At 43.5% G+C, this 15,588-nt stretch overlaps 1 protein-coding gene across 1 annotated transcript in view; it reads left to right on the top strand.

Moving 5' to 3' along the window:
* The window catches only part of gpc3 (glypican 3), a 376,009-nt gene that overhangs the window by 191,040 nt on the left and 169,381 nt on the right, over positions 1-15,588 (top strand). The window contains exons 4-5 of the mRNA XM_036969955.2: positions 2,322-2,464; positions 7,554-7,682. Of these exons, the coding sequence (XP_036825850.2) occupies positions 2,322-2,464; positions 7,554-7,682 (272 nt within the window). The remainder of the gene's footprint in view (positions 1-2,321; positions 2,465-7,553; positions 7,683-15,588) is intronic.

The raw sequence follows: 15,588 nt of genomic DNA, 5'->3' as shown, positions 1-15,588 counted from the left end.
TGAGGCTATTTCTTCACATTATAAGTGCAGCAATATGCACATAGCAGTAGGCTATAAGTGTGAATGTACCATTAGCAGGAGAACACCATTCTCAAAAGTGACTGCAAATGAGATTGTTCATGTAATGCTTTTATTATAAGGGTGCATTTTATGGTGAAAATGATCTTCTCCAAATTTGAAACTCATACGCTGTGTATGTATGCCAGTTAGGCAATACAGTTGTAAAGCGTATTATTGCGCTTCATTTAAAAAATATTGTCACCCATCACACTCTTCTTGATTTAATCTTGTCTTCACAAACACTATATAATGTGTGAAATTTGTTTTGTTTTAGAATGGACCATTATCATGCACCTGTCTCGAAACAGAGGCAGCGGAAATCTATGTCACCTATGCACTTAAATAGAGAAAAGAGGACACTTTTCCTGTGGTTCATTTTCATGGGAGCCAGGTAGGCTATACTCCTGCTGTAAATAGAAGGAATGTACTTAGTATTATCCATTTGGACACAAACCAGGAGATAGGAGCCTGATAGCAGACATGTTAGGATGGGGTACCCTGTCAGCACACTGAGGGGTGTGCCTCCAGTGGGGGTACCTGCCCGTCGGTCTGTTTGGTTGACTGTCTGCTTGCCTGCCAATCTGTCTGTTTGTCTGACTACCTACCTGCCTGCCTGTCTTTTTATCTCTCTGTCTGTCTGCCTGCCGCATGCCAATCTGCCTGACTGCCTGTCCACCTGCCTGCCTGCCCGCCTGCCTGTCTGTCTGTGTCCTTGTGTAGAGAGACTGTATTGATTAATGCTGATGATGATGTCCTTCGGCTGATCAGTGTGTCAGTGTGTGCGTGTGTGTGTGTAAGTGTGTTCCTACATTACGTTCAATTAAAATCCACTTCATGAGTGTGTGTATAAGTAAGTGTGTAATAACTTATTGGCTTGTCTGTATGTATGAGTCTGTGTGCGTGTGTGTCTTCCCGGTTCCCTGATAAAGACATCCAGCCCTGCTCCTGTGCTCTATCAGTATGCAGCACCAGCATCATTGGCAGGCTACACACACACACACACACACACACACACACACACACACACACACACACACACACACAGTGGATTCACTTAAGGGGAGCTAGTCACAATTAGCTGTTAACATTACAAGGCAGAATTTAGCCCTGGCCGGTATCCCCCGGGGAAATTAAACCACAAGCTAAACATTAACAGACATTTGCATTTTTATTGCACCTGAAAAGAATGGCATGACTCCATTATCTCCCAGACACAGAGAAATACGTTTCTTAGTTATTATTGTGTCGTCCTGCATTGGGAAAAAAATGTGTTTATCCCGGGGAAGAAGCTAGAGAACGAGAATCCTCGTCGGTTTCATGCCGATGCTTTGTGGAGGGTTGTGATTACAAAATAAACAAACCAGAAACAGCACAGGCAGAGGAAACAGTGACTGGTTTGTTATGCAAATCCCCTCTTATTTCTCCCCAAAATAAACAAACAATAACAGACAACAACAGTGGATAGAGGAGCTGAATAGGGGATAACAATATGAGGGACAACAACAGAGGAGCTGAATAGGGGGTAACAATATGAGGGACAACAACAGAGGATAGAAGAGCTGAACTGGGGGTAACAATATGAGTGACAACAACAGAGGAGCTGAACTGGGGGTAACAATATGAGGGACAACAACAGAGGAGCTGAACTGGGGGTAACAATATGAGAGACAACAACAGAGGAGCTGAACTGTGGGTAACAATATGAGGGACAACAACAGAGGAGCTGAACTGGGGGTAACAATATGAGTGACAACAACAGAGGAGCTGAACTGGGGATAACAATATGAGGGACAACAACAGAGGAGCTGAACTGGGGGTAACAATATGAGAGACAACAACAGAGGAGCTGAACTGGGGGTAACAAATGAGAGACAACAGAGGAGTTGAACTGGGGGTAACAATATGAGAGACAACAACAGAGGAGCTGAACTGAGGGTAACAATATGAGAGACAACAACAAAGGAGCTGAACTGGGGGTAACAATATGAGAGACAACAACAAAGGAGCTGAACTGGGGGTAACAATATGAGAGACAACAACAAAGGAGCTGAACTGGGGGTAACAATATGAGAGACAACAACAAAGGAGCTGAACTGGGGGTAACAATATGAGAGACAACATAATACTAGATAATGATAAGATGTATCGATGTGAGTTGATACTACTAGATAATGATATGATTTACTATGTATAGTATGTCCAGTCTCTTATGGTTACCTCTCCCGCTGTCCTTGACACTCTCCCTTCATCCCTCCCTCCAGGTGAGCAGTACGTGTGGCCACGCCCCCCAGCGTGTGTCTCGCTCAGTGGCGCCCTTTCCTGACCAGAACCCTGCTGCCCAGGTGTCCCGCAACCCACAGCCTTTACCTTACGATCCTGAGGAGACCTTGGCTGGTCGCCGCAGGTAATGCTGGGTTGAGAAGAGAGGGATAGAAAGATGGGGGAACAGACAGGGGTGGTGAAGTAGAGCAGAGAAGAAAGAGGAATATAGGAGGTTAGAGCATGTAACGATTAAGGAATATTTAACCATCAATAGAGCTATGTGATAGAAGAGAGAGAAATGGAGAGAGAGGAGAAGGAAAAAGAAAAAGACGTGTTGTTCATGATATGCTGCTAACTAATGAGGACAAGCGTCATCTTACAGCCCAGTCCAGGAACAAGCCTTAGTCCCTACGGTACCACTTCAGTGTTTGACCTGAAGAAATCAGACAGGTGTATGGTTTCACCTATAGCCTTCTAGATGAGCTTAGTGGAGCATCTAGCTATCCTTTTGTCACTACGCTTATCTTTCTGTCAAATCTGCAAACACTGAATTGGTAGGAGCTGGGGGAAGGTCTATGGTCCAGATGAATAGGTAGGAGCTGGGGGAAGGTCTATGGTCCAGATGAATGGGTAGGAGCTGGGGGAAGGTATATGGTCCAGATGAATGGGTAGGAGCTGGGGGAAGGTCTATGGTCCAGATGAATGGGTAGGAGCTGGGGGAAGGTCTATGGTCCAGATGAATGGGTAGGAGCTGGGAGAAGGTCTATGGTCCAGATGAATGGGTAGGAGCTGGGGGAAGGTCTATGGTCCAGATGAATGGGTAGGAGCTGGGGGAAGGTCTATGGTCCAGATGAATGGGTAGGAGCTGGGGGAAGGTCTATGGTCCAGATGAATGGGTAGGAGCTGGGGGAAGGTCTATGGTCCAGATGAATAGGTAGGAGCTGGGGGAAGGTCTATGGTCCAGATGAATGGGTAGGAGCTGGGGGAAGGTCTATGGTCCAGATGAATGGGTAGGAGCTGGGGGAAGGTCTATGGTCCAGATGAATAGGTAGGAGCTGGGGGAAGGTCTATGGTCCAGATGAATGGGTAGGAGCTGGGGGAAGGTCTATGGTCCAGATGAATAGGTAGGAGCTGGGGGAAGGTCTATGGTCCAGATGAATGGGTAGGAGCTGGGGGAAGGTCTATGGTCCAGATGAATGGGTAGGAGCTGGGGTAAGGTCTATGGTCCAGATGAATAGGTAGGAGCTGGGGGAAGGTCTATGGTCCAGATGAATGGGTAGGAGCTGGGGGAAGGTCTATGGTCCAGATGAATGGGTAGGAGTTGGGGGAAGGTCTATGGTCCAGATGAATGGGTAGGAGCTGGGGGAAGGTCTATGGTCCAGATGAATGGGTAGGAGCTGGGGGAAGGTCTATGGTCCAGATGAATAGGTAGGAGTTAGGGAAAAGGACTAAGGTCCAGATGAATGGGTAGGAGCTGGAGGAAGGTATATGGTCCAGATGAATGGGTAGGACTTGGGGAAAAGGACTAAGGTCCAGATGAATGGGTAGGACTTGGGGAAAAGGACTAAGGTCCAGATGAATGGGTAGGACTTGGGGAAAAGGACTAAGGTTCAGATGAATGGGTAGGAGCTGGGGGAAGGTCTATGGTCCAGATGAATGGGTAGGAGCTGGGGGAAGGTCTATGGTCCAGATGAATAGGTAGGAGTTAGGGAAAAGGACTAAGGTCCAGATGAATGGGTAGGAGCTGGGGGAAGGTCTATGGTCCAGATGAATAGGTAGGAGCTGGGGGAAGGTCTATGGTCCAGATGAATGGGTAGGAGCTGGGGGAAGGTCTATGGTCCAGATGAATGGGTAGGAGCTGGGGGAAGGTCTATGGTCCAGATGAATGGGTAGGAGCTGGGGGAAGGTCTATGGTCCAGATGAATAGGTAGGAGCTGGGGGAAGGTCTATGGTCCAGATGAATAGGTAGGAGTTAGGGAAAAGGACTAAGGTCCAGATGAATGGGTAGGAGCTGGGGGAAGGTCTATGGTCCAGATGAATAGGTAGGAGCTGGGGGAAGGTCTATGGTCCAGATGAATAGGTAGGAGCTGGGGGAAGGTCTATGGTCCAGATGAATAGGTAGGAGCTGGGGGAAGGTCTATGGTCCAGATGAATGGGTAGGAGCTGGGGAAAAGGACTAAGGTTCAGATGAATGGGTAGGAGCTGGGGGAAGGTCTATGGTCCAGATGAATAGGTAGGAGCTGGGGGAAGGTCTATGGTCCAGATGAATGGGTAGGAGCTGGGGGAAGGTCTATGGTCCAGATGAATAGGTAGGAGCTGGGGGAAGGTCTATGGTCCAGATGAATGGGTAGGAGCTGGGGGAAGGTCTATGGTCCAGATGAATGGGTAGGAGCTGGGGGAAGGTCTATGGTCCAGATGAATGGGTAGGAGCTGGGGGAAGGTCTATGGTCCAGATGAATAGGTAGGAGCTGGGGGAAGGTCTATGGTCCAGATGAATGGGTAGGAGCTGGGGGAAGGTCTATGGTCCAGATTAATGGGTAGGAGCTGGGGGAAGGTCTATGGTCCAGATGAATAGGTAGGAGCTGGGGGAAGGTCTATGGTCCAGATGAATGGGTAGGAGCTGGAGGAAGGTCTATGGTCCAGATGAATGGGTAGGAGCTGGGGGAAGGTCTATGGTCCAGATGAATAGGTAGGAGCTGGGGGAAGGTCTATGGTCCAGATGAATGGGTAGGAGCTGGGGGAAGGTCTATGGTCCAGATGAATGGGTAGGAGCTGGGGAAGGTCTATGGTCCAGATGAATGGGTAGGAGCTCGGGGAAGGTCTATGGTCCAGATGAATAGGTAGGAGTTGGGGAAAAGGACTAAGGTCCAGATGAATGGGTAGGAGCTGGAGGAAGGTCTATGGTCCAGATGAATGGGTAGGAGCTGGGGGAAGGTCTATGGTCCAGATGAATAGGTAGGAGCTGGGGGAAGGTCTATGGTCCAGATGAATGGGTAGGAGCTGGGGGAAGGTCTATGGTCCAGATGAATGGGTAGGAGCTGGGGGAAGGTCTATGGTCCAGATGAATGGGTAGGAGCTGGGGGAAGGTCTATGGTCCAGATGAATAGGTAGGAGTTGGGGAAAAGGACTAAGGTCCAGATGAATGGGTAGGAGCTGGGGGAAGGTCTATGGTCCAGAGGAATGGGTAGGAGCTGGGGGAAGGTCTATGGTCCAGATGAATGGGTAGGAGCTGGGGGAAGGTCTATGGTCCAGATGAATGGGTAGGAGCTGGGGGAAGGTCTATGGTCCAGATGAATAGGTAGGAGTTGGGGAAAAGGACTAAGGTCCAGATGAATGGGTAGGAGCTGGGGGAAAGGTCTAAGGTCCAGGTGTTATTAGCAGGTAGACTATAGACCATATACTATAGACCATAGACCACAGAGCAGGTGAGTTGTAGTAGTCAGTATTGGAGTGGAGCAGGTGGGTTTTAGAAGTCAGTATTGGTGTGGAAAAGGTGAGTTTTAGTTGACAGTGTTGGAGTGGAGCCAGTGAGATGTAGTAGATAGTGTTGGATGGCAGCAGGTGAGTTTTAATAGTCAGTTTGAGTGGAGCAGGTGAGTTGTATTAGACAGTACTGGAGTGGAGCAGGTGAGTTGTATTAGTCAGTACTGGAGTGGAGTTGGTGAATTGTAGTAGTCATTGTCTGAGTGGAGCAGGTGAATTCTAGTAGTCAGTATTGGAGTGGTGCAGGTGAGTTGTAGTGGTCAGTGTTGGAGTAGAGCAGGTGAGTTGTAGTAGTCAGTATTGGAGTGGTGCAGGTGAGTTGTAGTGGTCAGTATTGGAGTAGAGCAGGTGAGTTGTAGTAGTCATTGTTGGAGTGGAGCAGGTGAGTTGTAGTAGTCATTGTTGGAGTGGAGCAGGTGAGTTGTAGTAGTCATTGTTGGAGTGGAGCAGGTGAGTTTTAGTAGTCATTGTTGGAGTGGAGCAGGTGAGTTGTAGTAGTCATTGTTGGAGTGGAGCAGGTGAGTTGTAGTAGTCATTGTTGGAGTGGAGCAGGTGAGTTGTAGTAGTCATTGTTGGAGTGGAGCAGGTGAGTTTTAGTAGTCATTGTTGGAGTGGAGCAGGTGAGTTGTAGTAGTCATTGTTGGAGTGGAGCAGGTGAGTTGTAGTAGTCATTGTTGGAGTGGAGCAGGTGAGTTTTAGTAGTCATTGTTGGAGTGGAGCAGGTGAGTTTTAGTAGTCATTGTTGGAGTGGAGCAGGTGAGTTGTAGTAGTCATTGTTGGAGTGGAGCAGGTGAGATGTGGTAGTGTGTGTGTATGTGTGTCTGTGTCTGTGTGTGTGTAACATACATGTGTGTGTGGTCCTGCCATTGTGTGTGTCTGTGCACACGTGTGGCACCCTGTTTGACTGTGTTTGCTGCTAGCTTACTTTACTAAGAGAGTGACAGTGAGCCTCCCTCCAGCCCAGTGCGTTATACACTCACTTTCCAGGAACAGGCTTAAATGAACAGAGTACTGATTCTCAGCAGGCCGATGGCTTCAGCAGAGTGGCCAGATGAATATCTTTTAGGCACACAAACCTTCACCTGCTTCGCAAATGGCACCCTACTCCGTTTATAGTGCACTACCATTCCATTTATAGTGCACTACTTTTGAGCAGAGTAGTGCTTTATAAAGGAAATAGGGTTCCATTTGGGAAACATCACTCTCTACAGCTGAATATCTCCCTCTCTCTCTATAAGTCTCTCTAGGGATCTCCTTTACTGTCCCACCATTAGACTCTTTCATTTCCTCCTTCATTCTATATCTCTTCCTCTCTGTCTCTCGCTCCATCTCATATAATGATGTTTAATTTGCCGGTTTATCTATGTTTCCCCCTCTCTCTCTCTCGCTCGCTCTCTTGCTCGCTCTCTTTCTCTCTCTCTCGCTCTCTTTCTCTCACTCTTTCTCTCACTCTTTCTCTCACTCTTTCTCTCACTTTCTCTCACTCTTTCTCTCGCTCTCTTTCTCTCTTTCTCTCACTCTCTCTCACTCTCTTTCCCTCACTCTCTCTCTCTTTCTCTCACTCTCTTTCTCTCACTCTCTTTCTCTCACTCTCTCTCACTCTCTTTCTCTCTCTCTCTGTCCACTCTCCCCTCCTCTTTGCTGACCAGCATTATTAGCTACGTTGTAATATAATAATATAATCATTACCATTATTAATGCTATTCTCTTTTTTCTCTTCTCCTCTCATCCCTCCCTCTCTCCCTCAGGGAGTTTATTTCCAGCCTGGGGGGATTCAGTTCCTTCTTCAGTGGTTTGGGAGAGGCTCTGTGTAGCCGGGAGCCTGCAGTGCCAAGCAACCACTCCCTCTGCTGGAACGGACAAGAAATGACAAACAGGTAAAGGACATGCTGATTGATGTCTGTGGATGCACCCCAAAAGGTACTGATGATCCAAAGTAGAGCACTATAATGGGAATAGGTTGCCATTATAGACACACCCTGTGTTTACTGCAATAGTCTGGTTTGTAAACCCAACTGATGCCTATATACAGTAGTATTGTGATGCTAAATACAGCCTTGTACCAATCTAAACGGCACACTATACAATCTGGTTGTGGTTTTATTGAGATATAATATGTCTCTCTATCTCGTTCCATCATATAGGTGTGTCAGATGCACAAAATACATTCAAGTTGAATGATCTCTACCCTTGAGGAAAGAGTGTGTAGGTCGGTTGAAGGTGAAGTTTGTGTAGAAGTGATGAGCTTTGCAGTGGAGCCTCATCTCCGACAGTGTGTGAGTGTAAATCTTGACTCTGTCTCTCTATGAGAAGGTTATTAATGTCAGTCGCACTTTCTCCTTCTTTCCTGCTCGGTTAATTGCTGTTTCGATCGCTCTCTCATCCTTCGCCCGTGTCTCGCTGCACCCCACAGTACCCAATTTGGATTCTGCAATATTTCACTTCACCTCCTGTCTCCCTTGCTCCAGCATCATAACTTTCTCTCCCTCTCTCCCTTGTTCTCTCTCTTCATCTGGCCAAATTTTTATTTGCCTCACTTTGTTCGACTTTATTTCTCCTCATAATAATTTTATATTGATTCTAATCAATACAAAAGCATCACTTCTGATTGAAATGAGAGGTGAGGGAAGTTAATGTTTTTCCCCTCAAGAAGCATATAAGCCTGTATAGCAACCCTAGATATAGGGAGAATCTCAATTGCTTACTCCTGGCATACTTCTCTCTTCTCTCCTCGCGCCTTCTCAAAACCCATTGGATGAGAAAGCCAGTGGTCCCTCCCCTCTGACCTTGAGCTCCAATAGGTTTTGAGAAGGAGGTGAAGAGAGAGGACGTGAGGAGTATGCAGTTGAGATTCTCACATAGTCACAATACATCTCCTCAAAGCTCTTATTCCTTACAAGAAAAACAGGGCTGTATTCATTAGTGCACACAGTAGCAAAACGTAACAAAATAAATTGAAACAGAAAACGAAAATGAGAGATTCTTATTGGACAAGTTTAGGTAGTCCCTCCCTAAATCAGTCTCTTCTGTTTAGTGCCTATTGAATATGACCCAGGGAGTCTTACTAGCTTCCTTCCTGTGTCCTCAATTCCAGACCCTTCAGTCTGTAGCAGACAGGCTGGCAGCCCTTCCTCAGTCACAGTGTGCCTATCACAGAGGAGATGAGGACACTCTCAGAGATAAAAAGGCGTACTGCCTCCTCCAAGGGGGAAGAGAGCAGGGTGGCGAGTGGGCCAAGGTATCCTGGGGGGGTAATTATGGGCCAGTGGAGAGAGGGTGATAGAGAAGGAAGGAGATAGAGGGAGGAAGAGATGGAGATATGGTGAGAGTGGGAGAGAAAGAGGGGGAGAGGGTTAAAGATAAGAGACGGAATAGAGGGGGATAGAGAGGGAAAGAGATAGAGGGTGTGAGATGGAGGGATTGTAATGTCCTTCTGCAACCAACGGTCAATGTCCTGTCTGAGAGAAGACTATATTTCCAACTGGCAATGTCCTCTCAGAGAAGACTATATTTCCAACTGTCAATGTCCTCTCTGAGAGAAGACTATATTTCTAACTGTCAATGTCCTCTCTGAGAGAAGACTATATTTCCAACTGTCAATGTCCTCTCTGAGAGATTACTATATTTCCAACTGTCAATGTCCTCTCTGAGAGAAGACTATATTTCCAACTGTCAATGTCCTCTCTGAGAGATTACTATATTTCCAACTGTCAATGTCCTCTCTGAGAGATTACTATATTTCCAACTGTCAATGTCCTCTCTGAGAGATTACTATATTTCCAACTGTCAATGTCCTCTCTGAGAGATTACTATATTTCCAACTGTCAATGTCCTCTCTGAGAGAAGACTATATTTCCAACTGTCAATGTCCTCTCTGAGAGATTACTATATTTCCAACTGTCAATGTCCTCTCTGAGAGAAGACTATATTTCCAACTGTCAATGTCCTCTCTGAGAGAAGACTATATTTCCAACTGTCAATGTCCTCTCTGAGAGAAGACTATATTTCCAACTGTCAATGTCCTCTCTGAGAGAAGACTATATTTCCAACTGTCAATGTCCTCTCTGAGAGATTACTATATTTCCAACTGTCAATGTCCTCTCTGAGAGATTACTATATTTCCAACTGTCAATGTCCTCTCTGAGAGATTACTATATTTCCAACTGTCAATGTCCTCTCTGAGAGATTACTATATTTCCAACTGTCAATGTCCTCTCTGAGAGATTACTATATTTCCAACTGTCAATGTCCTGTCTGAGAGAAGACTATATTTCCAACTGTCAATGTCCTCTCTGAGAGATTACTATATTTCCAACTGTCAATGTCCTCTCTGAGAGAAGACTATATTTCCAACTGTCAATGTCCTCTCTGAGAGATTACTATATTTCCAACTGTCAATGTCCTCTCTGAGAGAAGACTATATTTCCAACTGTCAATGTCCTCTCTGAGAGATTACTATATTTCCAACTGTCAATGTCCTCTCTGAGAGAAGACTATATTTCCAACTGTCAATGTCCTCTCTGAGAGAAGACTATATTTCCAACTGTCAATGTCCTCTCTGAGAGAAGACTATATTTCCAACTGTCAATGTCCTCTCTGAGAGAAGACTATATTTCCAACTGTCAGTGTCCTCTCTGAGAGAAGACTATATTTCCAACTGTCAATGTCCTCTCTGAGAGATTACTATATTTCCAACTGTCAATGTCCTCTCCAAGAGAAGACTATATTTCCAACTGTCAATGTCCTCTCTGAGAGAAGACTATATTTCCAACTGTCAATGTCCTCTCTGAGAGAAGACTATATTTCCAACTGTCAATGTCCTCTCTGAGAGATTACTATATTTCCAACTGTCAATGTCCTCTCTGAGAGAAGACTATATTTCCAACTGTCAATGTCCTCTCTGAGAGAAGACTATATTTCTAACTGTCAATGTCCTCTCTGAGAGAAGACTATATTTCCAACTGTCAATGTCCTCTCTGAGAGATTACTATATTTCCAACTGTCAATGTCCTCTCTGAGAGAAGACTATATTTCCAACTGTCAATGTCCTCTCTGAGAGATTACTATATTTCCAACTGTCAATGTCCTCTCTGAGAGAAGACTATATTTCCAACTGTCAATGTCCTCTCTGAGAGATTACTATATTTCCAACTGTCAATGTCCTCTCTGAGAGATTACTATATTTCCAACTGTCAATGTCCTCTTTGAGAGATTACTATATTTCTAACTGTCAATGTCCTCTCTGAGAGAAGACTATATTTCCAACTGTCAATGTCCTCTCTGAGAGATTACTATATTTCCAACTGTCAATGTCCTCTCTGAGAGAAGACTATATTTCCAACTGTCAATGTCCTCTCTGAGAGATTACTATATTTCCAACTGTCAATGTCCTCTCTGAGAGAAGACTATATTTCCAACTGTCAATGTCCTCTCTGAGAGAAGACTATATTTCCAACTGTCAATGTCCTCTCTGAGAGATTACTATATTTCCAACTGTCAATGTCCTCTCTGAGAGATTACTATATTTCCAACTGTCAATGTCCTCTCTGAGAGATTACTATATTTCTAACTGTCAATGTCCTCTCTGAGAGAAGACTATATTTCCAACTGTCAATGTCCTCTCTGAGAGATTACTATATTTCCAACTGTCAATGTCCTCTCTGAGAGATTACTATATTTCCAACTGTCAATGTCCTCTCTGAGAGATTACTATATTTCCAACTGTCAATGTCCTCTCTGAGAGAAGACTATATTTCCAACTGTCAATGTCCTCTCTGAGAGATTACTATATTTCCAACTGTCAATGTCCTCTCTGAGAGAAGACTATATTTCCAACTGTCAATGTCCTCTCTGAGAGATTACTATATTTCCAACTGTCAATGTCCTCTCTGAGAGATTACTATATTTCCAACTGTCAATGTCCTCTTTGAGAGATTACTATATTTCTAACTGTCAATGTCCTCTCTGAGAGAAGACTATATTTCCAACTGTCAATGTCCTCTCTGAGAGATTACTATATTTCCAACTGTCAATGTCCTCTCTGAGAGAAGACTATATTTCCAACTGTCAATGTCCTCTCTGAGAGATTACTATATTTCCAACTGTCAATGTCCTCTCTGAGAGAAGACTATATTTCCAACTGTCAATGTCCTCTCTGAGAGAAGACTATATTTCCAACTGTCAATGTCCTCTCTGAGAGATTACTATATTTCCAACTGTCAATGTCCTCTCTGAGAGATTACTATATTTCCAACTGTCAATGTCCTCTCTGAGAGATTACTATATTTCTAACTGTCAATGTCCTCTCTGAGAGAAGACTATATTTCCAACTGTCAATGTCCTCTCTGAGAGATTACTATATTTCCAACTGTCAATGTCCTCTCTGAGAGATTACTATATTTCCAACTGTCAATGTCCTCTCTGAGAGATTACTATATTTCCAACTGTCAATGTCCTCTCTGAGAGAAGACTATATTTCCAACTGTCAATGTCCTCTCTGAGAGATTACTATATTTCCAACTGTCAATGTCCTCTCTGAGAGAAGACTATATTTCCAACTGTCAATGTCCTCTCTGAGAGATTACTATATGTCCAACTGTCAATGTCCTCTCTGAGAGATTACTATATTTCCAACTGTCAATGTCCTCTCTGAGAGATTACTATATTTCCAACTGTCAATGTCCTCTCTGAGAGATTACTATATTTCCAACTGTCAATGTCCTCTCTGAGAGAAGACTATATTTCCAACTGTCAATGTCCTCTCTGAGAGATTACTATATTTCCAACTGTCAATGTCCTCTCTGAGAGAAGACTATATTTCCAACTGTCAATGTCCTCTCTGAGAGATTACTATATTTCCAACTGTCAATGTCTTCTCTGAGAGAAGACTATATTTCCAACTGTCAATGTCCTCTCTGAGAGAAGACTATATTTCCAACTGTCAATGTCCTCTCTGAGAGATTACTATATTTCCAACTGTCAATGTCCTCTCTGAGAGATTACTATATTTCCAACTGTCAATGTCCTCTCTGAGAGAAGACTATATTTCCAACTGTCAATGTCCTCTCTGAGAGATTACTATATTTCCAACTGTCAATGTCCTCTCTGAGAGAAGACTATATTTCCAACTGTCAATGTCCTCTCTGAGAGAAGACTATATTTCCAACTGTCAATGTCCTCTCTGAGAGAAGACAATATTTCCAACTGTCAATGTCCTCTCTGAGAGATTACTATATTTCCAACTGTCAATGTCCTCTCTGAGAGAAGACTATATTTCCAACTGTCAATGTCCTCTCTGAGAGATTACTATATTTCCAACTGTCAATGTCCTCTCTGAGAGAAGACTATATTTCCAACTGTCAATGTCCTCTCTGAGAGATTACTATATTTCCAACTGTCAATGTCCTCTCTGAGAGAAGACTATATTTCCAACTGTCAATGTCCTCTCTGAGAGATTACTATATTTCCAACTGTCAATGTCCTCTCTGAGAGATTACTATATTTCCAACTGTCAATGTCCTCTCTGAGAGATTACTATATTTCTAACTGTCAATGTCCTCTCTGAGAGAAGACTATATTTCCAACTGTCAATGTCCTCTCTGAGAGATTACTATATTTCCAACTGTCAATGTCCTCTCTGAGAGAAGACTATATTTCCAACTGTCAATGTCCTCTCTGAGAGATTACTATATTTCCAACTGTCAATGTCCTCTCTGAGAGAAGACTATATTTCCAACTGTCAATGTCCTCTCTGAGAGAAGACTATATTTCCAACTGTCAATGTCCTCTCTGAGAGATTACTATATTTCCAACTGTCAATGTCCTCTCTGAGAGATTACTATATTTCCAACTGTCAATGTCCTCTCTGAGAGATTACTATATTTCTAACTGTCAATGTCCTCTCTGAGAGAAGACTATATTTCCAACTGTCAATGTCCTCTCTGAGAGATTACTATATTTCCAACTGTCAATGTCCTCTCTGAGAGATTACTATATTTCCAACTGTCAATGTCCTCTCTGAGAGAAGACTATATTTCCAACTGTCAATGTCCTCTCTGAGAGATTACTATATTTCCAACTGTCAATGTCCTCTCTGAGAGATTACTATATTTCCAACTGTCAATGTCCTCTCTGAGAGAAGACTATATTTCCAACTGTCAATGTCCTCTCTGAGAGATTACTATATTTCCAACTGTCAATGTCCTCTCTGAGAGAAGACTATATTTCCAACTGTCAATGTCCTCTCTGAGAGATTACTATATTTCCAACTGTCAATGTCCTCTCTGAGAGAAGACTATATTTCCAACTGTCAATGTCCTCTCTGAGAGAAGACTATATTTCCAACTGTCAATGTCCTCTCTGAGAGATTACTATATTTCCAACTGTCAATGTCCTCTCTGAGAGATTACTATATTTCCAACTGTCAATGTCCTCTCTGAGAGAAGACTATATTTCCAACTGTCAATGTCCTCTCTGAGAGATTACTATATTTCCAACTGTCAATGTCCTCTCTGAGAGAAGACTATATTTCCAACTGTCAATGTCCTCTCTGAGAGAAGACTATATTTCCAACTGTCAATGTCCTCTCTGAGAGAAGACAATATTTCCAACTGTCAATGTCCTCTCTGAGAGATTACTATATTTCCAACTGTCAATGTCCTCTCTGAGAGAAGACTATATTTCCAACTGTCAATGTCCTCTCTGAGAGAAGACTATATTTCCAACTGTCAATGTCCTCTCTGAGAGAAGACAATATTTCCAACTGTCAATGTCCTCTCTGAGAGATTACTATATTTCCAACTGTCAATGTCCTCTCTGAGAGAAGACTATATTTCCAACTGTCAATGTCCTCTCTGAGAGATTACTATATTTCCAACTGTCAATGTCCTCTCTGAGAGAAGACAATATTTCCAACTGTCAATGTCCTCTCTGAGAGATTACTATATTTCCAACTGTCAATGTCCTCTCTGAGAGATTACTATATTTCCAACTGTCAATGTCCTCTCTGAGAGATTACTATATTTCCAACTGTCAATGTCCTCTCTGAGAGATTACTATATTTCCAACTGTCAATGTCCTCTCTGAGAGAAGACTATATTTCCAACTGTCAATGTCCTCTCTGAGAGAAGACTATATTTCCAACTGTCAATGTCCTCTCTGAGAGAAGACTATATTTCCAACTGTCAATGTCCTCTCTGAGAGAAGACTATATTTCCAACTGTCAATGTCCTCTCTGAGAGAAGACTATATTTCCAACTGTCAATGTCCTCTCTGAGAGATTACTATATTTCCAACTGTCAATGTCCTCTCTGAGAGATTACTATATTTCCAACTGTCAATGTCCTCTCTGAGAGATTACTATATTTCCAACTGTCAATGTCCTCTCTGAGAGAAGACTATATTTCCAACTGTCAATGTCCTCTCTGAGAGAAGACTATATTTCCAACTGTCAATGTCCTCTCTGAGAGATTACTATATTTCCAACTGTCAATGTCCTCTCTGAGAGAAGACTATATGTCCAACTGTCAATGTCCTCTCTGAGAGATTACTATATTTCCAACTGTCAATGTCCTCTCTGAGAGAAGACTATATTTCCAACTGTCAATGTCCTCTCTGAGAGATTACTATATTTCCAACTGTCAATGTCCTCTCTGAGAGAAGACTATATTTCCAACTGTCAATGTCCTCTCTGAGAGAAGACTATATTTCCAACTGTCAATGTCCTCTCTGAGAGAAGACAATATTTCCAACTGTCAATGTCCTCTCTGAGAGATTACTATATTT

Source organism: Oncorhynchus mykiss, chromosome 25 (assembly GCF_057628025.1).
Source record: "Oncorhynchus mykiss isolate SJ-2025 chromosome 25, ASM5762802v1, whole genome shotgun sequence".
NCBI classification, from domain to species: Eukaryota; Metazoa; Chordata; class Actinopteri; order Salmoniformes; family Salmonidae; genus Oncorhynchus; species Oncorhynchus mykiss.
The sequence above is the reverse complement of the archived record's forward strand: the minus strand, read 5'-3'. Positions and strand labels throughout refer to the sequence as shown.